The sequence below is a fragment of the Onychostoma macrolepis genome, chromosome 25 (assembly GCF_012432095.1).
Source record: "Onychostoma macrolepis isolate SWU-2019 chromosome 25, ASM1243209v1, whole genome shotgun sequence".
Lineage (NCBI taxonomy): Eukaryota > Metazoa > Chordata > Actinopteri > Cypriniformes > Cyprinidae > Onychostoma > Onychostoma macrolepis.
In genome coordinates this window covers 12,875,614-12,903,472 of record NC_081179.1, presented here as the reverse complement: position 1 = coordinate 12,903,472, position 27,859 = coordinate 12,875,614, and the positions used below count along the sequence as shown (strand labels likewise).

The 27,859-nt window shown below is 40.5% G+C and overlaps 1 protein-coding gene across 1 annotated transcript; it reads left to right on the top strand.

Moving 5' to 3' along the window:
* Positions 1 to 27,859, top strand: LOC131534427 (interferon-induced GTP-binding protein Mx2-like; the record flags this gene model as incomplete). The annotated part of the gene is made up of 13 exons (XM_058767290.1): positions 1 to 268; positions 905 to 1,018; positions 1,100 to 1,210; positions 24,491 to 24,645; positions 24,732 to 24,870; positions 24,979 to 25,177; positions 25,753 to 25,831; positions 25,936 to 26,058; positions 26,519 to 26,651; positions 26,745 to 26,904; positions 27,032 to 27,101; positions 27,215 to 27,424; positions 27,501 to 27,859. Coding segments are annotated over 13 exons (2,004 nt in total), but the record flags the coding sequence as incomplete, so codon positions are not given.

Sequence of the window (27,859 nt, the reverse complement as noted above, 5' to 3'; positions counted from 1 at the left end):
AAGGCCAAACACTCAAAGAAATACAGTACAATCTGTGATTTTTCCTTTACATATGTACATCTATCTTTACAGTCAGAAAATGAGGGAGATTTTCACAGTCATTTAGATGAGAGCATTCGTCCATACATTGATCTGATTGACACTCTGCGGTCAGTTGGCATTCATAAGGACTTGGCGTTACCAACTATTGTAGTGATCGGAGACCAGAGTTCTGGAAAAAGCTCTGTGTTGGAAGCACTGTCTGGAGTTGCGTTACCAAGAGGGAGTGGTGAGGACTAATTTAACTCTTCTTTGCTATTGATATTCATACACACTCAGTGACCACTTTATGCACACCTCTCTAATATTTTTCTATTGGTTTGTCTGAGATCTGGTGACAAGGCCCTGATTAAAAACACATAGGGCCCTGAGACTGTTTTCTACCACAGGAATAATTAGCATTTGTTTATTTTTATTTTTTAAACCTCCAATACACAAAGATACATTGGGTATGCATACACTAAATATTATAGACTACAACAGATTTAAAGCATAAATGCATTAATGCCAGATATGAGGCCAAAGCAAACAGGTTTCAGAAACAAATAATAACAGATAATTGTGAATATACTGCAAATACATTTATCAATTCTTGAATCCAGAGTTAACTGTAATATTACATAATTCAGGCAAAAGCCATGCTCCTTATTAGCATGGTTTTATGGTTTCTATACCAACAAAAAAAACTAACAATAATAACAACAACACTAACATAATATCTTGCAGGTCAAGGGGTGTTGTGACTCTCTCTCTCTCTCTCTCTCTCTCTCTCTCTCTCTAGATAGATAGATAGATAGAGCACTTGTCACATAATTTTCCACTTTTAGTTTTCTGTTGATTGCTAACTCAACTGTGTTTGCTGTAGGAATTGTGACCAGATGTCCGTTAGAGCTGAGGCTGAAGAAGGTACCAGGAGTCAAGTGGAAGGCTGTTTTAACTTACGATAAGAAAACAAATGAATCTGTGAATTTGTTTGCAGGTTAGTAGTGCTGCTTGCAGTGTTTTCAGCTGGATTGTAATGATCACTTTTACAACTGGATTTAAACCATGTTTTGTGCAGGTCCTATTAAACCCAGCAAACTGGCGATTGGAAATGTAGCACAGTCAGCTCCCACTCAGAAGAAAATTGAATTTGCAGATCCTTCATTAGTTGAAAGACATGTTGCAGCAGGTTAGTAAGACTCCTGGAAATCTCTTTTCTTTTCAGTGTTACTGGTATATAATAAAAAATTAATAAAAAAATAAAAAATCTCAAACTGAAGTCACCATCATAACCGTGTACATATTTATTTTGTCCTATAAAATGGATTTGTCTTATTTTTGATGCTGATTTGTGAATTCAGCATTCCAATCCACCGTATCACTGTGCAGAACCCATAGAATATCAGTTTTGTTGTATACAGTAGCCACATTCTGGTATATGAGGTACTGTATCACTTCTGTATTAATTTTACTCTCTTGTGCCTGTTGTTAGCATGCTGCTAAGCTAACAATAGATGAGCAGTACACAATTATTGGGTAAAATAGTCAAACTATTGATGCTTTTAAGTACTGAATGAAATATACATTTAATTAAAGTATCAAACATTTAGCCTATTGTTATACAAATTGTGTACTTGGAGGCAAATGAAAGACCAAGATGGCGGCGCGCTCAGACGCAGCGGCTTCTCCGGGTCCCAAAGACGGTGCTTTTGTCTTTTAATGTCGTCTGTTCGTCTCTAAACAATGTCAATTTACAGCTAATTCATCGGGAGATCACTCCGGGATACATCTATGATCGCCAAAGCCTTTTGGATATCGACAACACATACAAACACAAACTCTCGCCGGCGGCTACTAAGAAGCTACGAGGCCTTTGTTTACTGCTGGAGCCAGACCTCGAGATCGCGGCCTCGCCTACTGACGCTACCCGCACAAGGCGGCGTCGCAAGAGGTGTGAGAGAGGACGGAAGCGCGGTAAGTGTGGAGGTATACGAGCCAGGCTAAGGGCTAACCCTACAAGATCGGCTCTTCCAACACTCATGCTCTCAAACGTTCGCTCTCTGGAAAACAAACTGGACCTAATTCAACTCAGTCGGTCTACACAGCATGAGGCAAGGCATTGTTGTGTGTTTGTTCTCACTGAAACATGGCTAAACGACAACATCCCGGACTCCGCCATTCAGCTGCACGGGCTAACCTGCTACCGAGCGGACAGAGATTCATCACTGTCTGGTAAGACTCGCGGCGGTGGCTTGTGTGTGTATATCAACAAAGAATAGTGTAACAATACTGCGTTAGTATCAAAACACTGTTCGTCGCTGGTGGAGTTTATGGTTGTGAAGTGTCGACCGTACTATCTGCCGCGGGAGTTCACGACCACTGTTATTGTCGCGGTTTACATCCCCCCATGCGCAAACGCTAAGGACGTGCTTCGTGAACTGTACAGCGCCATCAGCGAACAACAAACAAATAACCCCGACGGCTTTTTCATCATAGCTGGTGACTTCAACCACGCTAACTTAAAGACAGTTTTGCCAAAGTTCTACCAACATGTGAACTTTGCAACAAGGGGAAATAACACACTGGACTTTGTTTACACAACAGAAAAGAACGCTTACAAAGCCGAGCCCCGCCCCCACCTCGGGTACTCGGACCACATCTCTGTTATGCTAATCCCAGCATACAGACCACTTCTCAAACTCACCAAACCGGTTCAAAAACAGATCACGGTATGGCCAGAAAATGCTACCTCAGCACTGCAGGACTGCTTCCAGGACACAGACTGGAACATGTTTAAAGAGGCGGCCACCTACAACAACCACACAGACCTACAGGAGTACACTGAAACTGTGACTGCTTACATCAAAAAGTGCACTGATGATGTGACAGTCACCAAGACCATCACCACATGCGCCAACCAGAAGCCATGGATGACAGCAGAGGTTCGTGGGCTGCTAAAGACCAGAGATGAAGCTTTCAGATCAGGAGATAAAGCAGCCCTCAAAACAGCAAGAGCCAATCTGTCCCGCAGCATCAAAAATGGAAAACGGTCATATGCTCAAAAAATCAATAATCACTTCACAGACAGCAGAGTCACACGGAGTCTGTGGAAAGCCATTCAGACCATCACAGACTACAAGCCCCCGCCACAGGCCTGTGATGATGACACATCCCTCCCAGATACACTCAACCACTTTTATTCACGGTTTGAAATGCAAAATTACACACCTGCACAAAAACTGCCCACACCTCCCAACGACCAGGTGTTCTGTCTGTCTCCAGCCGACGTAAGGAAGACCCTATCTAGGATCAATCCACGCAAGGCTGTGGGTCCCGACAACATACCTGGCCGTGTACTGAAAGACTGTGCTGTACAGCTGACAGATGTCCAAACAGATATCTTCAACACCTCGCTGAGCCAGGCAGTCGTCCCCACATGTCTCAAATCCACAACAATCATACCGGTACCAAAGAAATCACCTGTGTCCTGTTTAAATGACTACCGTCCCATAGCACTAACTCCAATCATAATGAAGTGCTTTGAGAGGTTAGTCATGCAGAACATCAAAACCAGCCTCCCCAACACACTCGACCCGCTCCAGCATACCGTCCAAACCGCTCTACAGACGATGCAATCTCCTCCACCCTCCACCTGGCTCTTACCCACCTAGAAAACAAAGACTCTTATGTTAGAATGCTGTTCATTGACTTCAGCTCAGCATTCAACACAATAATCCCACAACAACTCATAAATAAACTAAACCTGCTGGGCCTTAACAACTCCCTCTGTAATTGGATTCTGGACTTCCTAACCGGAAGACCTCAGTCAGTCCGTGTCGGCCACAACACCTCGAGCACTACCACACTGAGCACAGGTGCCCCACAAGGCTGTGTGCTCAGCCCGCTGCTCTTCACGCTGCTGACCCACGACTGCACTGCCAAGTCCAGCTCCAACCACATCATCAAGTTTGCTGACGACACAACAGTGGTAGGTCTCATCAGCAACAATGATGAAACGCACTACAGAGAGGAAGTGGCACAGCTGGCGAAATGGTGTGGCACTAACAACCTGTCCCTCAATGTGAGTAAGACAAAGGAGGTTGTGATGGACTTCAGAAGAAACTCTGGTGATCACCCCCCACTGACCATCGACAGCTCGCCTGTGGAGAGAGTCAGCAGCACTAAATTCCTGGGGGTGCACATCACAGAGGATCTCACCTGGACCGCCAACACCATGTCACTCTCCAAGAAGGCACAACAGCGCCTACACTTCCTCCGCCGGCTGAAAAGAGCAAGTCTCCCTCCACCCATCATCACCACTTTCTACAGGGGCACCATTGAGAGTGTGCTGACCAGCTGCATCACTGTCTGGTACGGGAACTGTACCGCAGCAGACCGCAAGACCCTCCAGCGGACAGTGAACACAGCTGCAAGGATCATCGGTGCCCCTCTCCCCTCCATCCTGGACATTTTCCTTACACAATGCTCCAGCAAAGCCAACAGTATCGTGAACGACTCCTCTCACCCCTCCCACAGTCTCTTCCAGCTCCTACCATCAGGAAGACAGTACCGCAGCATCAGAGCCCACTCTGCCAGATCGCTCAACAGCTTTTTCCCCCTAGGCTGTGAGAGCCCTGAACTCAAATCACCCCGCCCCTCTCTGAACCCCCATACAAACCCCCTACCTCCTGAAACATGGCCCATCTGAAACTTATGGAACTTTTTTTTGCAATCTAAGTGTGCTACATGCAGGTGAGTGGGCCTGTACAAACCACCTGTAGTAGCACACTCTCATCCTCTATGCGCACTAGTCACTTTTCACACACACTGCTGTGTGTATACAAATCCCACAAAAAGACTCAGCAATATACATATGTTTACATGCTCACGCACTACAAATCATCCTGCACTGTTCCCCAGCCAGCTGCTGACTCACAATGTTCTCTTCGCACATGTACAGTATTTATCTGAAGCACTCGTATAGTTTGTATAGTTTGTATTTTTTTTTAGTTAATGTATAGGTAAAAAATTATTTTATATATAGCATATTTATAGTCAAATCTATCAGTAGGATAGTTGTGTATAGGTTTATACTGTTTTTACTTCATTGCTGTGTAGGGGAATTTACAGTAAAGACCCTCAGACCAGGTGTGTTGAATAAAGACCAAAAGTCAAGAGATTCGATCAAAAATGAAGAAAATTTACTGAAGATAGTTTGCAGTTTCATCAGCAGAAGTCAGCTTCAAGACTCACAATCGAGTTCGTAGGCCGCTCTGCGTACAATTCAAAAACACCAGCAATTATACCCTAACAGAGGTTGCTAATTGCGTCAATGCATAAGTCATCAAAATTCTGATAGGTTCCAAAACCTAGATAAACTTAGACAATCTCCACATATGGACGTAAATGCTTCAAACATATCTCCATCAGATTGGGCAGACGTCAGCGATCAGGGATCATACAAGATAGGTGTCATCCGGACACCCATTTTTGGTCAGGATGGCGGTAGCTGACAGAGACAGTCTTCTAACACACAGAGAGAGAGCTACCAGCACACATACATACACACAGAGCACTTATCAGAACTTCAAGGCTGCCTTGCCTTTGTTACACACATACTATGAAGTCATCATCTTAGAGAGTAGAAGTACAGCATAAAGCAGGATTCTTTAATATCTCATAAGCGCACATAAGGTTAAACATTTCACTCTTGCCATAACTTGATTAATAGTCAAACAAGAAACAATATATGATAATATAATTAATATCAATATGAAGGATATGGCAGCTCGGCATCCACTCCTTCAGTCCCCCGTTTTAGACCAATGTGGGGTCCCATCCCACGTCTGGTCTACTAAATGAGGTCATGCTAATAACACAGGCTGTTGGTCAATTTAAGCAGATGCATATACTTAACATTTCTGGTACTGTCTAACATTTCTAGTAATAAACACATTATTTCGTACAAAATACTTCCCATATACATTCATCAACTTACTTAATCCCACTATTTCTGCACTTGCACTAGTCTTTCTTCACATAAAATTGTATGCCTTTTCCAGTGAATCATTCTATTTGTCCCTCTAACTGGAAAAGTGTCCTCCATCCATATATGCTTTCATCAACACACCTTTGTAAATACCTCTCTTCCTACTACAGCTACTTCACACTGACCTTCTAAAACAAAACATTTAGCCAACAGCCTTAAAACTAAAATTGCATATTCATTAACCAGATTTAACAGTTCCTTAAAGTATTATGAAAGAAAACTGCATGCACAATAACTGATTCATTTTCATGACCCTTTAGAAATAAATTTGCCTTGTTTTTTTTTGTTGTTTTTTTATGTCTTATACAACTATGATGACTTTTGGTTAATTTGGTCATATTGTAAAATAAACTGATTACAATAAACATATATATTTCTCTGGAAGCCGGGCTAAATGAATAAACACTGTTATTGCATTCCTGACATATGTCAGACCCTCAGTCACCTCACAGATACCCAATACGGACATTGCTTATAACTTAAATGCCAGGATAGATACACTGGTTTTACAAAAACTATTATTTCCAATCCATTATAAAGTGCAAGAAGACGGATTGTAAATCCACTCATTCATTCCCCCATTAGAAACCATGTTGGGGGTCAAAACAAAGTGGTAGTCTAACTTAAAATAACCCATAAATAAGTAAGACCCAGATTAAGCCATCCTTGAAAAAAAAAAAGAAAACAATCAATATTTCCACTAAACCCTAGAATAGATCCTAATTTTTATTACTTAATATCCCTTTCATTAAGTTTTACTTTCACCATAAAATCCATTTACAATTATTATAGTCCACATTAAACATAAATGAACATAAACCTAAACTTGTCAATGTTAAGAACATTTGGTTGAAATGACATTTTAAGTGTATAACTTCAAAAATACAACTAACTTGTTCACTTATTGTCATGCATGTATTTTTATATCATTACTGTCAATCATACTCATTACCTTATTATTATTATTATTATTATTATTATTATTTTTATTGCAATCTTCTCAATTATCATACCATATTACTGTACTCTAAATTACTAAAGACTAAATTAATGGCACATTCAGATCAAATTCTTAAGACCTCGTGTAAAGTCAATTTAGTTCTCACTGTCTTGTCATTTAGAAATGCTTACAGGTCAGCGGATCAAAGTCTTAAAAACCCTTCAATCATATGTCTTTTGGCAGTGATACTTCTCAAATCAAAAAATGTTATAAACTGAACAATAGCCGACTGATTTCACAATCCTATCACTATTTAAACAATATTATTGCTCAGATCTAAATTGTCAAATTCATTAAAGAGACATCCTCAGTTTCTATAAATCTGTTTTGAAACAGTATAAATTATCAAAAAGCCCTGTCAGTGTTCACAATAATATTAATTTAATTTGACTTGACAGGTGTTCATAAACAGCTCCGTAGATCCTATTCCAATTTTGTTATTTTAAACATTAACTTCAGCTGCTATATGTTACACTTTTCAAAGATGAGGCGATGCTCTTCCTTTGTGCAACACATTTATTTCTGTATAAAAGTATGAAAAGGACAGGTTAGATCGGGAACACTCTCTGTAGCGTGTACACTCAAACTCACTCGTTACATACTGAGCGCTCTTTCACTCTATTAGCGTCAGCTTTCTTAACAGTATCAAAAATAATGTATCAAAGTGCAAGCATTTATGCATATTCATGACACTGACTGGACACACCATCACACTATCCATTAAAGTTACCTTTTCTAAACCCATTAACACTATAACACAATAAATCTAAACATGTTCAATACTCACTCTTACACTGTGCAGCGGTAAGTATAGTAAATCACATTAAAGTATCACATTATCACACACTGTTAATATAAATACAGGCGAGTAATGTACAAACTCTCTACTCAAACATTGAATATTACACTTTAGTATAGCTACATTACTCCAGTGTTTATAATTGTATCAACTTTTCTTATTTCTCTTTTTTTACCATTTTATGAATTACTTTAATCACAGTTTGAACCCAATACCAGTTTCTATATATTAACATTACACTCTCAGCAAATGGATAGTAAAATCATTAACACACTGAGTCTGATTTCTTATTACTAATACACCATGAAATGCTCTTTTTGATGGCTGATGAACTGACTATATCATGAAATAGGTTTTAACTGATCACTGTTTACTGTATTCTATAAACTCACAAAATGATTAATAAAAGCATTTTAACTCTGAATCTGACTGGAGTTCTTATTAACAGTACTGAATGCGCTTTTACATGTAATGGCTGACAACGTAATGCTAAATGAGGGTTAACAGGTCTATGCGTGGACTAAGAACAGACACGTGAGCTCATCTATGCGTGGACTAAAAACAGACACGTGAGCTCGCTGAACTCAAACTGCCCAGACTCGTCACTACGCGATTTAGTGTTCGTACACATCTATTTGGTTAATTATCCCTCGTCTCACACTCACATCTCAAGTATATATCTTTTTAGGCTTTTAATTCTCCGTTTTGCTCACGTTAAAAGTTACTAGTTTTTCTCTTAAGTGAATAACACTCTCGTCCGCCATTTCACGCACGACACTCTCAATAAAGCTAGCACGCGAGTGGGGTGATTATAGGCCTATTCACACTTGCTCGTTTTAGCTTCACTTTAACACTACACACGACTATTTCAGATTCGCAAACATCGATTTTAGTACATCACCTATCACTTGTTTCACATTTTTGTGTGAATCATGGTATTTTTAAACACTAACTGCTTATTTTCACTCATGCAAAAAGTTACGATCTTTTATCAGGATTGTTAATGTGATCGTCCACCATTTTAGGTGCAAAAACTCTGAACCAACGTAACATTAAACATCAATATATTTCTCGCAAGAACTACAGTTTTATAAGCACATAATACTGTTGTAATTTACTCGGGGGTGAATTTCTCAGCTTACCTGTATAAAAGTATGAAAAGGACAGGTTAGATCGGGAACACTCTCTGTAGCGTGTACACTCAAACTCACTCGTTACATACTGAGCGCTCTTTCACTCTATTAGCCTCAGCGACCAATCCTCAGCCTAGTGTAATGCTTAGGGTGCCCTCTATTGGTGAAGCTGAGTTTCACAACAATAACACTTTCTACAAATACAATCGCAACAGTATATCATCAAATGTCACCGTAACTCTTATTATCAGAACTCCGTTACCGAAATCAAAATTTAAAGGGGCAATATTTATCTGTGTCTCTTAAAGGGGCAATAAACACTCAGGGCTACACTCTCCCCCACAAAATTAAATGTCTCTGGACATTTCCCTGTACAAGGAAAACATCACATTAGAACACCTCAACCATCCAAGGCCTCCAGTAACCCTTAGTCTGTGTTACTTGAGTCTCTGTTAACTTACAGTTTCTTTGTACCCAGGACGGTTGACCCAATGTATCATAACTCAGTACCACAGGCTGATGTCTCAGTCTCTGGGGTCGCTGTCTTACCGCTTGTTGCTCCCTTGGTGTCAGGACCGGAGGGTCGGCCTCGGATTCACTATGCTCAGGCCTATCAAGACTCAAGTCAGGTCTCTGAGATTGTAGTGGCACATCCTCTTTGCTATGTAGTGGCACATCCTCTTCGCTCTGTAGTGGCACATCCTCTTCGCTCTGTAGTGGCACATCCTCTTCGCTTTGTAGTGGCACATCCTCTTCGCGATGCTGAGGACTCTGATGAGGCTGAAAAGGCTCTGCTAGAGGATTCAGTGAACCCCGTCTTTGCCGTCTCCCTCGGCCAGGTCTGAGATGCCACTGGTAGTTGCCGCTGTATTCGTCGCTGGAGGTGTCACTCTGCTCTAGCTGTTGCCGATGCCGTCGTTCTGATTTGGTTCTTTCCTTTGGGACGCTCTGGGAGTCCTTCTGTGACTGACGAACCTCTGCTGGTGGTTGATCAAAGGAAAGGAAATCAAAGGGCAGCAGGAGATTTCTGTGAACCACTCTGTCTCTTCCTTTACCATTTTCTGGACTGATCTCATAAACGGGACTGCCATCGGCTTTCCTCTCCTTCACCTTGTACACTTGGCTCTCCCAGTAAGACCGGATCTTTCCAGGACCCCCTCTGGGAGTGAGGTTTCTGAGGAGAACTCTGTCACCGGGGTGGAGATCTCTCCCCTGGACTTTTCTGTCGTAGAGGACTTTTCCCCGAACTGCTCCCTTGACAGCTGTTTTTGCCGCAATCTTGTATGCCTCTTGCATTCTCGTCTTCCAATGACTCACGTAGTCATCATAGGTGTCATGGGCCTCATCTTTTTCCAGATTGAATAACGGATCAATAGGCAGGCGAGGAGAACGTCCAAAGGTAAGGTAATAGGGCGCGTAACCCGTTGCCTCATTCTTTGTGCAGTTGTATGCGTGGACGACCTTAGCGAGGTACTCCTTCCAATCATCCTTCTCCTTGTCCTCCAGGGTGCGCAGCATGGACAAAAGGGTACGGTTAAACCTCTCCACCTGCCCGTTACCCTGGGGGTGGTATGGTGTCGTGTGCGAGCCCTGGATGCCAGAGAGTTTCTTCAAGCTGGCCATCAATCTGTTCTCAAACTCTTTACCCATATCGTGATGTAGTCTGCTGGGAAACCCGAACTTAAGGGCAAAGTCGTTGAAAATCTTGTCAGCTACAGTCTTGGCCGCTTTGTTCCTTGTTGCGTAGGCCTGTGCGAATCTCGTAAAATGGTCCATGACCACCAATATATACTCATACCCATGCTTACATTTCTCCAAATGCAGAAAATCTATGGAAACGAGCTGGAATGGGTATGTGGTCTGGATGGACACCAGAGGTGCACGGGTCTGCTTACTCGGTTTCTTCTTCTTGAGGCACTCACACTCATTACTGACAAATTGTTCAACGTCCCTACTCATCTGTGGCCAGTAGAACCGTTCTCGAATCAGGTCGAGCGTCCTTTCGACCCCCAAGTGACCCATGTCCTGGTGTAGTTCTTTGAAAACCAGCGGATGATAAACTTTGGGGAGCAGCAGTTGTTCTCGACGGGAAGTTCTACGGCGCAGAACACCATCTTGACCCACATGAACCTTTAGCCACTGTTTCAGCAGTATGGCCACTGCAGGGTTCTCTGCTTTTACTTCAGCTCTACTTGGCCTCCTGCTCTGTGACTTGTACCAGATGACTCTCGACAGGATGTCATCCTCTTCCTGCGCTTTGCGGATTTGATCTGTGGTGAGAGGTTGGCTGGTTTCACTGTCCTTCACCATGGTCAAAGCACTGACCTGAATTAACCCCACACCTCGGCAAGGGTTTCTCCTTTCCGTTATTACTCCCTCCATGGATGCACTGATTACATCCTGACTGGCCTCAGCCGTACAGCAACGCATGTAGTCCTCAATATCTAAGGGCATCCGTGACAACCCATCTGCATCGGAGTTGTTCTTGCCTGGGCGGTACCGGATGGTAAAGTTATAATCGGCCAACTCCGCCACCCATCTGTGTCCTGTTGCGTTGAGTTTTGCGGTGGTGAGCACATACGTCAGTGGATTGTTATCTGTATATACCACGAACGATGGGGCATGGTAAAGATAATCCCGGAAACGTTCACAGATGGCCCACTTCAATGATAAAAACTCTAGTTTTCCAGAGTGCAGATGGTACCTCTTTTCTGATGGACTCAGGGTGCGGGAGCCATAGGCGATCACTCGCATCTTTCCCTGCTGTCTCTGATATAACACTGCACCCAGACCAACTTGGGATGCATCACAATATAGTACGAACGCCTGGGTGAAATCTGGATATCCAAGGACAGGGGGCTTCGTGAGTGCATCTATTAGCTGGTTCAACACTTCCTGGTGGGAGTTGGTCCACTGTACAGGTGCCTGCGATGGTAAGTGACCCTTGTTTTTCTTTCCTGTTTTACGAGGCTTCTTCAGGGTCGGGTCTGGAGTGCACTTCTTGGGGTTAGGGACAGTGAGTAAGTTATACAGCGGGTGGGCCACACGGGAGAAATTGGGAATAAAGGGTCTGTAATAGGACAGGAACCCAAGGATCTGGCGCACGTCACCCACTGTGGCAGGGGTCTTCTCTTTTAACGCCTGCACCGGAGCCATCTCTGCAGGGTCCATTGTGTAACCCTCTCCCGTCACCAACTTGCCAAGAAACCTCACACTCGATCTAAACAGCTCACATTTCTTTGGGGTCAGCTTCACACCATGTTCCTTATAACGCTGGAGAACAAGACGGATGTGCTCCACGTGCTCCTTGAAGCTACAACTGTGTACCAGGTTGTCATCCAGGTACGGGAGGCAACTCGTGTCTCTCAGCCCAGTCAAACAATGCTCCATGCTCCTCTGAAACTCTGCGGGTGCCGAGCTCAGGCCAAAGGGTATGCGCACCCATTCATAGAGCCCCCAGGGTGTGATGAAAGCTGTGAGAGGGCGGCTCTCCTCATCCAGATAACCCTGGTGGTACGCTTTACCCTGATCTAAGACTGAGAACCACGAGCTCCCACCTAGAGCATCCAACATGTCTTGAATCCTCGGTATCGGATGGCGGTCGGGGACTGACTTGCGATTAAGTTCTCTGAAGTCAACACAGAGACGAAGACTACCGTCCTTCTTACGGACACACACAACCGGCGATGAATAAGGGGATCGAGAAGGTGTGATCCACCCTCTTCTTAACAAATCCTGTAGGTACTCCTTAACTTCATTGTGAAGAGGCTTTGGAACGGACACGTAGGTCTTTTGTACAGGGCTCGTATCGTGGAGAGTGATATGCATCTTGAGTGATGGTATACAACCCACATCGTCACTGTCAAAGGAAAATGCCTCACATTCCTCCCGCAACATCCTCCTTACCGCCTCCTGCTGTCCTTCTGCGAGATGGCAAAGATCCACAGGAGGGTCCCATGAAGTTGGTCTACTCGCTTGAGTGTTATCTGGTTGTGGTGTGCAACTTGCTTCACTGGGCTTTGTCACTGTGCTGTCCTTCATTTCAGCTCTTGTCTCATTCTCATTAATTTGTGTAGGCGCTGTGTATACTGTCTTGACCGGTTCCAGATATCCAATCACACTGTGACGGTCCAGACAGATGGTGCGATCTGTCGTGTTTGTCATGGAGATGGGTATGTATGGAACTCTCCTTTCTGGGATCTGCACCAGTACATCATTGTAAATAATGCCTTCTGGGGGAGGATAAAGTAAGTCAGGTGAAAAGAACATATGTTGGCCTTGGGCTCGTGGACTCACATGTGCTCTTATATAGACAGTGGTGACTTGGTTAGCTGGTAAGGGCACTCTTTTTCCACTGGTACGAACTACACCAATCTCTGAGTCGGAATGACCGTTCTGCATCAACTTGACAACACGATGAGCAGTTTTCACTGTTATCGCAAGGGCTCTACTCACTTTCTGTGCCAACTGCTTTCTTTCACTTTTCGTCTTTTCCTCATTTCTGTTAATGATGGCCTCAATGACGTTGTAGCCGATGATGGGGTCACTGGCAACTGCTGGGTCACTTGACACGAGCATTGGCACTTGTAATTCATTCATCCTGGTGGGGTCACTGCCTAATCTGAAACTGACTTCAATCCAGCCGATATATGGAATGGGCGTGTCATTGGCAGCAAATACTGTCAGTGTCTCATCCCCTAACAACTCTGAGATGGGTTTGACAATGGTGTGGGGGAGGTGATTCAGTCGCCAGGGGTCATTCACTATGCTGGACTGTGCCCCCGTGTCCCACAGGGCTCTAACTGGGTGATTGTCCATGACACAGTCCACTATACATCGGCTTCCTACAAGGCTTACTAACTGTGGCTGGTATCGAGGTGGTATATAGTTAACTACACTTACAGCTGATGAGGCGTCAGATGCTCTCTTTCCAAGGGTTGTTGTTGGTTGAATGATTGGGCTGGGTGGTGGCTGCTCATTTTGGGGCGCTGTTTCTTGGACTACTGCTGGCCCCATCTCAGTAGTCCCTGTCCGTTTCCCGACGATGTTCTGCATCCGCGAGAGAAGTGGCCTTCCTGCCCACATTTGAAACAGTGCGAACAGTTCTCACCTGTTCTCTCATCCCTGCATTTCTTGCAGCCTTTCGCTCTCTGCTTTTGTTCAGGAGGACGGGGGCTTGCTTCCATTACAGCCAGAAACATTTGCTTCATCTCTTTGCGAAGTTCTTCCATCATCTGATGTGCATTCATGCTGTCAGGCTTAGTCTCATTCCCCTTTACTGTGGTGATCGTTGCTGTTGAGTTGGACTCCTTAAATTTAGAGGGGCTCTGGGCAGGTGTGGATTTTACCTGAGTATCTGCTTGAAGCTCCTGCACTTTGGGCGTTTTACCAGCAGTGGATCTTTTCCGTTTTTCTTGTCTCTCACTTTCAACTTTGGCCGCCTCATCCACTTTCTGTATAAGTTCTTCATCTGATATACTCACATCACTGAGGTAGGGCAGGATTTGGAACTTTACAGAATCGCTCAACAGTCCAGTTTCGATCGAGCGGAGGAACTTGCGCTGAATGACGGCTCTGCTGTACTGTTCATCTGTGTCCTCATTCACTGCTTTCCATAACAGCTTCTCTTTCAGCTCAATTGCACGGAATACAAAGTTCAGGGCAGTTTCTTTGGGCTCTTGAGATATGTTAAGCAGCCGGTGGTAGAGTTCAGTGGAGCTATCTACCCGATAGTGACCTTTCAGGATGGTGAGAAGTGAACTGAGGGTCAGACCACGCTTGATCTCTAGCATGTCTCTCAAAGGCAGCCCTGGACTGACAGCCCTGATTACAGCTTCGACTACTTCAGTCTGTGTGTGCCCTTTTTCTATTCCCAGCTCAATCTGGCGGACTAAACTGAGATACGACAATTTATCCCTCTGACCACTCTCTCCAATTTGACCACAGATTTTAAACTCTCTCCGCATGGTTACCTCAGGCAATGGGCGGGTTGGCTCTAGTCGGCTCTTGAGTGGGAAATCGGTTTTCTTTATGTTTTTGTTGTTCTTTTGGAGCTGGCTTCTCTGGTGGGTCCACTTTATCTGGTTGACGACCCTCTTCACTTTGTCGCCTCCTCCTGGCTGGCTCGCCAAAATATGTTACACTTTTCAAAGATGAGGCGATGCTCTTCCTTTGTGCAACACATTTATTTCTGTATAAAAGTATGAAAAGGACAGGTTAGATCGGGAACACTCTCTGTAGCGTGTACACTCAAACTCACTCGTTACATACTGAGCGCTCTTTCACTCTATTAGCCTCAGCTTTCTTAACAGTATCAAAAATAATGTATCAAAGTGCAAGCATTTATGCATATTCATGACACTGACTGGACACACCATCACACTATCCATTAAAGTTACCTTTTCTAAACCCATTAACACTATAACACAATAAATCTAAACATGTTCAATACTCACTCTTACACTGTGCAGCGGTAAGTATAGTAAATCACATTAAAGTATCACATTATCACACACTGTTAATATAAATACAGGCGAGTAATGTACAAACTCTCTACTCAAACATTGAATATTACACTTTAGTATAGCTACATTACTCCAGTGTTTATAATTGTATCAACTTTTCTTATTTCTCTTTTTTTACCATTTTATGAATTACTTTAATCACAGTTTGAACCCAATACCAGTTTCTATATATTAACATTACACTCTCAGCAAATGGATAGTAAAATCATTAACACACTGAGTCTGATTTCTTATTACTAATACACCATGAAATGCTCTTTTTGATGGCTGATGAACTGACTATATCATGAAATAGGTTTTAACTGATCACTGTTTACTGTATTCTATAAACTCACAAAATGATTAATAAAAGCATTTTAACTCTGAATCTGACTGGAGTTCTTATTAACAGTACTGAATGCGCTTTTACATGTAATGGCTGACAACGTAATGCTAAATGAGGGTTAACAGGTCTATGCGTGGACTAAGAACAGACACGTGAGCTCATCTATGCGTGGACTAAAAACAGACACGTGAGCTCGCTGAACTCAAACTGCCCAGACTCGTCACTACGCGATTTAGTGTTCGTACACATCTATTTGGTTAATTATCCTCGTCTCACACTCACATCTCAAGTATATATCTTTTTAGGCTTTTAATTCTCCGTTTTGCTCACGTTAAAAGTTACTAGTTTTTCTCTTAAGTGAATAACACTCTCGTCCGCCATTTCACGCACGACACTCTCAATAAAGCTAGCACGCGAGTGGGGTGATTATAGGCCTATTCACACTTGCTCGTTTTAGCTTCACTTTAACACTACACACGACTATTTCAGATTCGCAAACATCGATTTTAGTACATCACCTATCACTTGTTTCACATTTTTGTGTGAATCATGGTATTTTTAAACACTAACTGCTTATTTTCACTCATGCAAAAAGTTACGATCTTTTATCAGGATTGTTAATGTGATCGTCCACCATTTTAGGTGCAAAAACTCTGAACCAACGTAACATTAAACATCAATATATTTCTCGCAAGAACTACAGTTTTATAAGCACATAATACTGTTGTAATTTACTCGGGGGTGAATTTCTCAGCTTACCTGTATAAAAGTATGAAAAGGACAGGTTAGATCGGGAACACTCTCTGTAGCGTGTACACTCAAACTCACTCGTTACATACTGAGCGCTCTTTCACTCTATTAGCCTCAGCGACCAATCCTCAGCCTAGTGTAATGCTTAGGGTGCCCTCTATTGGTGAAGCTGAGTTTCACAACAATAACACTTTCTACAAATACAATCGCAACAGTATATCATCAAATGTCACCGTAACTCTTATTATCAGAACTCCGTTACCGAAATCAAAATTTAAAGGGGCAATATTTATCTGTGTCTCTTAAAGGGGCAATGTCTCTTAAAGGGGCAATAAACACTCAGGGCTACATATATTTCCTTTAATTAAAACCTGTTGTTATTGTCTTCCTCCATCAATGGGTTAGCCAGCAGATCAACAGTTTTTGTTCAATTATCTCTATTCTACATAACCCAAACTATTGCGTCACTCAAACCTTGAGGACACACACAGACAGCCTTATAGCTGCTTTTCCTTTAACACTAGAAGCGCCAGAATTCCAAAACTACTAGAACAGCTGTGAGCGGTCATTTTGACCGCTATATTATAAACTCTATAATCTCTAAATAAATTGCCCAAATGAGAGATTAATGTATTAACTGTGTTAGGATATCTTTAAAAAAAACAAATAACACCAACATGTAGACTTTTTATTTAGTTAAAAATGATAATTATAAATTTAGAAATATTTGCATCATTTCATAGTAAAATGTAATTATTGCATATTCAGTATTTCTCTGTATTTATTTTACATAACTCAGAACAACAAAATAACATTTAAAATGATCTATTTGATTATGATTTTTTTTTTTTTTTTACAACATTTATGATACATTATAACACAGAACATAAGCTGGAAACAATTAAGCAGCTCTAAAGTTAAAAAGAGTCACGAACGAAGTTTGGAACCATAAAACAATTACGCTACAAATTTTATATTAAATAAATATATCTATATCATGCTCGGCTATTTAAGATTCACAGTTAACACAAGTTACTTCTGTTCTTCTCGCACAATTTCCACACACGGGTTTGTGGCATTTGCAACAGGTGTCGCGCGTTTTATTTTGTTTGCAGATTCTCCGCACCTGGCACTGTCTCCGTTTTGGTGTCAGTTGCGGGGGTTGATTGTGCTTTTGGTACATTTTCTAAACGCTCCCTATAAATCTATTTTTTAAAAGGCAATAATAATTTGTAGTCCAAGAATTTGTATTTATAATCAAATGAGCATATGCTAATAGTACTGGAGACGCTGACAGAGACAATAAGCCGCGGGAAAGAACAATAGAATCGCGCGAGATTTAAAGCGGTCAATATGACCGTTATGGCTTTAATAGGTAGAAATGCTCATATTTTTTTTGCCTTTTATGTAATTTATATAAAATCTATTGTAAGTTAAAATAGAAACACTTTTAGGAAAAGTCACAAACCAGCAAGATTGTATTTTTTTATTCAACAAAGTTATTGTACATATACATTTCAAAACGGTCATTTTGACCGTCATGGCAGTTCTAGTGTTAACCCATATTACATGAACTGTGTTCACTCCTTTGTCTTCCCACCAGCCTTTCTTCATGTGAGGGTGCTCTCTGGATAATTTGGTTAGTGACTTAGCCAATGTGTCACTGTTTCTCTGCCGTCAAGTCTAAAATATTTACCTTTACCATTCGAATATCAAAGTGTTAACTTGTTTAAATTTATACCCTCAGTTGAATTTAGGCATGGATTTTTAACCCATTATGGACGGCAATCTTAAATTTCACAAATCCAAATCATATAAACACTTTTAAACATATTATTAATCCAGAGAGTGATTCAAATCAGCATTATTAAGGCTAAAATAAGTCGTTATTACCAGTAGCAGACAGAGCTGGATGACCAATCCAGTTAAAGCTCGTCCTGTTCTGTATCCTCTTTTCATCAGATTCTATCAGAATTATCGACTTCTGTAAAGTTTGCCATTTCACTTAACCCATCTGTAATGATAAAACACTCATTCCAGAGGTTAGTGACACAATATACACAAAATAGAAACAGAATTATCCCCCAACATATAGAGTAATCATCCTCACGCACGCACATACTAGACACATGAATGTCGAAGCAGCTTATATATTCAAGGTTTGCTTTTGGTGTTAAATTGTAAGGATTTAAACTTAACATTTTTCTGTCAGTTTTACCTAGTTTGTAGCTAGTCTCTTATCTAGTCTCAAAGTTTGCCTGTTCATTAATGATTTTTATTTTGAGAAAAATCAGCTGGGTTGTTTTGGTCTTAAAATCATTGCTTTGTTTTGGTTACTCTTGCTTAGCAGGCCGATAAGAGAAGCAGAGCACCATCCCTGCCTCCACTCAAGCAGTCTCTCTCTCTTACTGTGCAAATTATCATTTGACAGTTTCACCAAACTTTAACTTAGACTATAATATCAAATTCATTACAACATATAACCCTTAATCATTCAAATAGGTTAAAAATGTCAAGGTTTCTATATCTCAAATCTCAATTTAGACTGTTTAAAATACATAATGCTAGGAGCATTTCTTAAAATTATTTTTATCTTAAATGCTTAATTCCCTTAACCTTTGTTATCCAAACCATCTCTTGAATCAGCACCAGCAGTCTACATTTTTAGCCACCACCATGTCTTGTAATCATCTTATGCCATGCATGAGTAAAAACTATGATATAGACATATTAGTTCAATATCATCTCAGCCTCATAAGAAATTTTGTCTCAAAATAATGGCTGTCATCACATGGTCTCAGATGGTTCTTGAAAGCCCATTGCCATTAACTCTTTATAAATAAGCTCCTTTTCCTCAGGGTGGGATCCCCTGGCATAGTTGCATCAAGTTGTGGACGCTTGTCACAATGAAAAACAAGCCATGAAGGAATGCGGTTGTTGGTGATCAGGTCTGGAGGAGCTCACATTTTTGAGGCAGATTGCTGTAACTTCTTACAGTTCCCCTCTTAACGATGCTCTAGGCCTATCAAGCATCCGCTCAACTCCACTACCATCTCACATATAACACCTCCCTTCGGGGCAGGTGCCCAGTGGCGGTGACCCCCTGCCTTAGGTTGTCCCCTATTGGCCAGAAGAGGATCTTACCCGTCATTGAGAAATCACCTCATGCACACTGGTAACCGCTCTTTCCTCTGCAACATCCTCGACAGTTTTCTTCCAGAATCCGGTATTTTCTGCAGCTTAGAAAAGGTGCACTCAAGAACCATGAGAGCCATTGACAGCACCTACTAGTATTAAAACATTGAGACAGGTTAATCATACTAATATTTAATCACTAAAATCAATTGGATATCTTCAAGCCATCATGCTGAGATTACTCAGTGAATTTATTTTTCACACCCGTCCATTCAGTGTAATTTTCTGTTACTTCTATAGCTGCAGCCATCGGGCCTGTATGATGGTGGAGACTAAAAATAAGACAGATAAGTTACTGGTCATAGAACAAGCAGCAATACAACTGTTTAATTATTCAAAATCGTTACTTCTATAGCTCAGGGTCTAATATGATTTTAGAGGCTTCATGTCTCTTCAACAATAGCCCCTAGATTGTTATTAAGTCTTTTTACAATCTTTTATTTCTTAAATGTATTGGGCAGTTGAAACATTTAACTACTCATTGCCAATTAACTAACAATTGCCCTCTCAATGTATAAAATCTGAATTTCTTGTAACATGTCCTTTAACATCTCATGTCCTTTAACATCACAGTGATTTTCAACTCAAACACTGTGCTTTACTATAAATAGCTTGTTATCACTTATGACACAGGCTCAGATAACAGCATTTAGCTGACTTTGAATGAGAAAGAGAAAACTGAGGGATTCAGGACTGGTAGCAATGCATTTTCATTAACTTTCAACATAATTTCATTGTACTATCATTTTACTCTAGCCCAGCTTGTCAGAAATGACATGCATTTCCAAATAAACATTTATTTTTACTTTATTTTTGCAACTAAAAGGTTTCTTCAAAGTTAGTTATTTTGCAGTCCTTATCAGTACATTGTACATCAACATGTATTTATTCATTCACTTAATTCTGGCCATGGCTTTGGAATTTCAACAATGGTTTTAAATCTATCAGGAGTTATCTGACCCAGATATGTTACTCCAGGTCATGCTAGCATGCTTTCTTCAAAGTTAACTTTGAAACCCCCGTTTATGTTACTTGTTTACAACATTATCAGCTCATCATTTTTCACTGGAAATGGGCATTTGGCTATGATGCTGAGTGGCTAAATTTTTACAATCCGACAGTAAAATTACTCTTTTGCCCAAACATCAGTAAATATAGAAATTACAAATTTTTCACTCAGAACATGTCTCTGTTACTTTTACAGCTTAAACCAGAGTCATGGTGGGGGCCAGCATGAGATAAAAACAACTGTTTCATTGCAGTCAAACGCAATCTTATCTTCTAAAGCAAAACATAAGCTTCTAAATTTTTCCTAAATGCTACTGCCAATTTTTGTGCCTACACAGTCTTTTAATCAACCCAGAATTCTGTTCAGTATATTATTAGAGAATCAGATCAAATTATCAATCCTGTACTTCTGGGATTATTTTTAACAAATAGCCATTTTACACATCTGAATATAAGCACATGCATTTAGAAATTTGTATCTTTCTGGTTCTCTCTTTTTTTTACATTTTTTTTTTTTTTTTAAGCCAGTCAAGTTTTTGTTTTAACTTTCCAATCAGAATCAAAGCCCAGACTCATCATTCTTTCAATTAATTCAGAGAACATTTTTAAGGTCAGAGCTTCAGAGCCGAGCTGTTTACAGCATTTGCTCTCTTCCGTTTCATTATTTCTATCAGGGCTGAGAATTATTTTTCGGCCATAATTCTAGCACAGTTGAAAACCAAAACAGATTATAGCAGCAAGAGATTGAGGCGGCAATCTTACCAATAGCACTTGACTTCTGCGTGATGAAACTGCAAAGTATATTCCAGAATTTCCATATACCGGTCCAATCCAATTAGGGTCATGAAAACAACATTTTAGCTCTTTCGGGGTTGTTCCTGATGCATCCCAGATCAATCAATCCTTGCCGTAACTTATATATATGGATATGAGTATTTATTTTTCAACTATTATTATTTTTAACACTAACTTTGGTTACTCTTTTCCCTAACCAACTGACCTGACCTGATCGCTAAACTCAGGGCGCCCCTGTCTGAGACGGAAGGAATAGAGAGTTGGTTGAGCGATTTACGACTAGAACCCCCCTTCTAGCGTCTTACATTCTCTCGGTATTTCATATACCTTCACACAAATGCCCTATCTGGCTTTTACGGCTCTCAATGCCACAAATGCACTATTTGCCTTTGCGGCTCTCAGTGCCACATAAATAGAGAATGCGTTTTGTCCACCCCCCGGACTGTACCTTTTCTCCTCACGGAAAGTACTTCAAATTGTGGTGCACACCTCTCAACTCCAAGTCTATTTCTAAGACCTATAAGAGTGCACCCGTACACCTTTTCTGCATACACAAGGTAACTTAGCGTTACAGGTGTACCTCATTCTATGACACCAGTTTACCCAAACAAAAGTCTGGTGTCCCTCACTCACGTCTGAGTGAGTATCGCTCTCCCTTCTCCCACACTCCCTCCGCCACAGACAGTCCCTAACCAAGAATAATTTTTAAAGATAAAATCTTTCTTTCCTACCTTTCTTTCTTTCATTGATTGACCAGGGATGTCACCGAAAAACGATTGCCCGCGCATCCTCCACCATTACTGTAGGGGAATTTACAGTAAAGACCCTCGGACCAGGTGTGTTGAATGAAGACCAGAAGTCAAGAGATTCGATAATTAAGAAAATTTACTGAAGACAGTTTGCAGTTTCATCAGCAGAAGTCAGCTTCAAGACTCACAATCGAGTTCGTAGGCCGCTCTGCGTACAATTCAAAAACACCAGCAATTATACCCTAACAGAGGTTGCTAATTGCGTCAATGCATAAGTCATCAAAATTCTGATAGGTTCTAAAACCTAGATAAACTTAGACAATCTCCACATATGGACGTAAATGCTTCAAACATATCTCCATCAGATTGGGCAGACGTCAGCGATCAGGGATCATACAAGATAGGTGTCTTCCGGACACCCATTTTTGGTCAGGATGGCGGCAGCTGACAGAGACAGTCTTCTAACACAGAGAGAGAGAGAGCTACCAGCACACATACATACACACAGAGCACTTATCAGAACTTCAAGGCTGCCTTGCCTTTGTTACACACATACTATGAAGTCATCATCTTAGAGAGTAGAAGTACAGCATAAAGCAGGATTCTTTAATATCTCATAAGCGCACATAAGGTTACACATTTCACTCTTGCCATAACTTGATTAATAGTCAAACAAGAAATAATATATTATGATATAATTAATATCAATATGAAGGATATGGCAGCTCGGCATCCACTCCTTCAGCTGTATGCCTGTATTTATGTATCACCGTGGTCCTGTGAGGCACGACATTTCGTTCCACTGTATGCCCCCGCATGTAGCGGAATGACAATAAAGCTCAACTTGACTTGAACTTGACTTGAAAAAAGGTACACAATTACATATAAAATGTAAACACTGAAATATTCATTCATAAATCCCAAAGCAATGGTTGCACTCAAAATATTTAGGTACAATATAGTCTCTTTACAATGGCTTGACTATGATTAATATTCTCACTGCTTTAAAATACTTTTTTTTCTATTTTTTTCCCCAATGAACATTAGTTAATTAGCAGTTAAAGGTGCCATAGAATGGAAAACTGTATTTACTTTGGCATAGTTTAATAATAAGAGTTCTGTACATGGAAATGACATACAGTGAGCCTCAAACACCATTGTTTCCTCCTTATGTAAATCTCATGAATAAAAGACCACTGAAAAATAGACGAATCAGAACATTACACCGACTGTGATGTAACAGTCGGGATCACTAATAGTTATGACCCCTACATTTGCATGTACACGCCCATGTTCTCAGCCTGCCGCAAGCTGAACCATCAGAAGTTCTGCAGGTATTGTGAAGAAACAAGCGAGGACAACAGCGAAAATTGCAGATCATGAAAATAAATGTTATGTTCCAGGCTGTGCAGGGGATGTGAAGTGCAGGGATGGGTTGGTGTCTGTATTCAGAAAGGCACGGAAAGCAATAACGCGTTCTAATAAAATAACGCGAGCCACTAAAGGGACATGGTTAGCTCCTTGCTAGCGGTAGCCTGTTATATTCCAGGACATAAGATTTCACTTACCACATAAACAGAGTAAGGAGAGATGACTGAGGATGATGTCGAATGATTTACAGATCCTGAGCACAAGGATCTGTAAAATGTGTGGTAAGTACTGCCGCTCCATAGTATAAACAGAGTTCGTGCGATCGCAAATCTCGAAAGTGAAAGTAAAAAGCAACTGTGCATTTGAAAGCAGTTTCAGTGCGGCTCCCTGATGCCCGCATTTTATATACAGCATAATTACCCGACGATATAACTGCGAGAGAAAGTATTGAAATATATGATTGTGAGCTATTGAAATGAGCTGCACTGTGAAACAGCCAGTCAGAGCTCAACACTGAGTGGTGAAACGGCCAATAAGAGCAGAGCTCAACATTATTATTCATGACCCTTCCAAATAAGCCAATAGCAGACCATTTCATTCTAGGGAGAACTCCTAGGGTTGTAAATGCACATGTAAAACCGTTTCTGGAGAATTTTTGCCTTTACCTAAGCCACATACCTTCTATGTAGATATCAGAGAACAATTTAAAATATTGTATCAATGCATTCTATGGCACCTTTAACAGTTAATTCTGCAGTTTGTGTTTTACAGCCCAGAATGAGCTGGCAGGAAAAGGGGTAGGAATAAGTGAAGAGCTCATCACTTTAGAGATCATGTCACCAGATGTGTGTGACCTCACACTGATCGATCTGCCTGGAATCGCCCGAGTCCCAGTAGAAGGACAACCAGAGGATATTGGAAAACAGGTGGGTCATTTAATCTGATCTTGCACACCACATTTATTATCAAAGTAGTATAAATACAGTTTATAAACTATGTCTATGTCTTGTAGATAAAACGTCTGATCATGAAATATATTAAGAAACGTGAGACTATAAACCTGGTCGTGGTCCCTTGTAACATTGACATTGCAACAACAGAAGCCTTAAAAATGGCACAAGAAGTAGATCCTGAGGGCAAAAGAACTTTGGGTAATGAAGCAGATGATCTGCACAACATCTAACATCTCACCAAATATCTTACAGCACGTTTGTCAGCAAATGTACTTTTTATAAAATAACTATTTCTCATTCTCACAGCTATTTTGACCAAGCCAGACCTCATAGACAAGGGAACAGAGAAGAGCATTCTGGATATTGTCCACAACAATGTAATTCCTCTCCGCAAAGGTTACATCGTGGTGAAGTGTAGAGGACAACAGCAGATTGATGATAAAATTCCTCTGGAGGATGCAACACAAATGGAGAGAGATTTCTTCCAAAACCATGACTATTTCAGGTTACAGACTGAAAAGAATATAATTTAAATTCATTGTTTATTTTGAATGTATTCATTTTTTAATTATATTTTTTAATCATTTACTGTAGGTGTCCTAATAATAGAATGTAGTTAGGCATAATCTTTTATTATTCATTTGTAGAGAATTTTTTTTTTTTCCACAAAACCTGAGATTCACTCTTTATTAATATTTTTGAAAAACATTTGTCCAAAAAAACAAAGCCATACAGTATAACATACACAACAGGGAAAACAACATTAAGAAAATTATATTACAGAAAGGACCCCTGCAGACCCTTATGGCTGTGTATTAAGCTTAATAAAGGTCAAGTAATATGATATTTTAAAAAGACCAGGGTTAAATCAGATTGTAAATGTCATATGAAAAATTTCCCCCAAAACCTAGTGATATTGTGAATTTGTTTTAATATGTTACTTTGTGTGTGTGTGTGTGTGTGTGTGTGTGTGTGTATGTGTGTGTTGTTCAATTTGCCCATTATGTTTTTTTTTAATCAATTTACAGTACATGAACTAAAATAATCCACCTTGCAAAAAGTGCCTTCTCTTTTCTACAGATGCCTCTTGGAAGAGGATAAAGTGACTATTAAATGTCTTGCCATCAAACTGACTCAGGATCTTGTTGATCATATCAAAGTAAGTTTCTAAATGTCTCAAAAGTCATACATTTAGTGAACTGCACTTTCTGGCAGGATGAATTGAAATATATAATCAAACTGTATCTTGCTTATCTTTGTCAGAATTCACTGCCACAGCTCCAGGAGCAGATACAAAAACAGTTGTGGAGCGTGAAGACAGCACTTAAAGCCTGCGAGGCTGGACCGCCAGAAGACCTTGAGGGAGCCAAGGAATTCCTCATTGAAGTAGGACCTCAAGACATCAAGTCTTCTTACTTCTGAGAATTATCATTAGGGTCCAATCTGCTGGAACCCTACAAGAGCAAATGCACCAAAACATTTCTTGAACAAAATATAATTTTGGGATACAGACAGATCCGTTTGTCCATAAAATTAATAGATAAACTTAGAAGTCAGAGAAAAAAAGTCAGAATTGAAAAATGTCAACTCAAAATTGTAATAATTCAGACTGTTAGAAAAGTCAGAGAACCAGTTATAACCACACAATTCTGTTTTTTTTTTTTGTTTTTGTTTTGTTTTTTGTTTGTTTTTTACAAGCATAGCTCATTCTGATTCATTCCATGTTCTCTGTGAACAACCCCTGAAAATGCTCTCTGTTTAGATAATACCTCTTTTACCATCCCAACAAGTCCTGTATAATCATAATGTAACAGGCTCATGAAACAAATATATTTTGTTCTCACAGACATTAAATGGATTCAATGAGGAAATCAAGTCTCTATCATCAGGAGAGCCATCGACTGAGAAAAATGTGTCTGGCCTGCTTCGTGCTGAATTCAGGAAGTGGAATGATTATCTTAACAGTAAAAAGCCATCCTGTGAGTATATTTTCACATTTAAGAAGCACAGAGTTCGAATGAAAATTTAAAAGGTCAGTTAATTTCACAAGAAATCCATATTGTTTCCAAAAGTTAATTCAAAAGAGTTCATCGAGAATTACAGAGGGAGGGAACTGCCCGGCTTCAGCAACTACATCATTTTTGAGAAGATTCTGCAGGACCATGTGGCCAAACTTAAGGATCCAGCCATTGATTTACTCAATGCCATAAAGGTACCATCACACATATTTGTGTTTAAAGACTTTCTGGTCATGTGAAGAGCCTCCATTATAAAACCAAAAGATCAGATCAAGGACTTAATGACTAATCGTTTTGGCACATCTTTGTTGTTCATTATGTATTTCTTCTGAAGACATCAGCATTAAGCAATTCAGTGATGTGGTGAGTGAGTGTTTCCAGAACTTTAATGTCCTTCAAAACATCACTAAGGTAAATAATACCCTTCAATTGCTTCTCAAATATTGCAAAGATATATATATTTTATATATAGTCCAGTTTGATCAAGTTTTCTTTCCTTTGTACTTCTTTACTTGATTCTATAGGACAAAATCAACGACATTCAGCTTAACCAACAAGAAAAGGCAGAGCAGAGGATCTCAGAGCAGTTTAAAATGGAAAACAGGATCTTCACTCAAGATCCCATTTTCCTGAAGGTCTTGAGTGAGATAACAAACCAGACTTTTTCAGAAAAAGAGCTCCCTGTCTTTGACAAACAATGCAAGTACAGTCAAATGATGGAGTCGTATTATGAGGTTAGTTTTCAGTAACAAAAATTGCACCGTGCTTATGGTGTGTGAGGACGTAACTTCTCTAATTGTCTTCTTTCAGATTGTGGTGCAGAGATTGGCTGACCAACTGCCCTTGATGATCTCCTTTTACATGTTGGAGGAGACTGCTCGTCTCCTGTCTATTGACATAATGAAATTACTGGAAAATCCAGATGTGCATGAGCTCCTGTCTGAGGACTCTGATGTCAGCAGAAGGCGCAGCGACCTAAGAGCTCGCCGGACTCGTTTGACTTCTGCTGCAAAAGAAATTAGCAATTTTTTAAGGACTAGAAGATATATCTGAAAATACATCTAATGTATCTGATGTTAATCTTGTAATGTATCTGACAACAACTGTCAAACCATCCATTTTCCACACTTGTTCAAGCATTGTAGGATTTGACAATTTAACCCATAAAT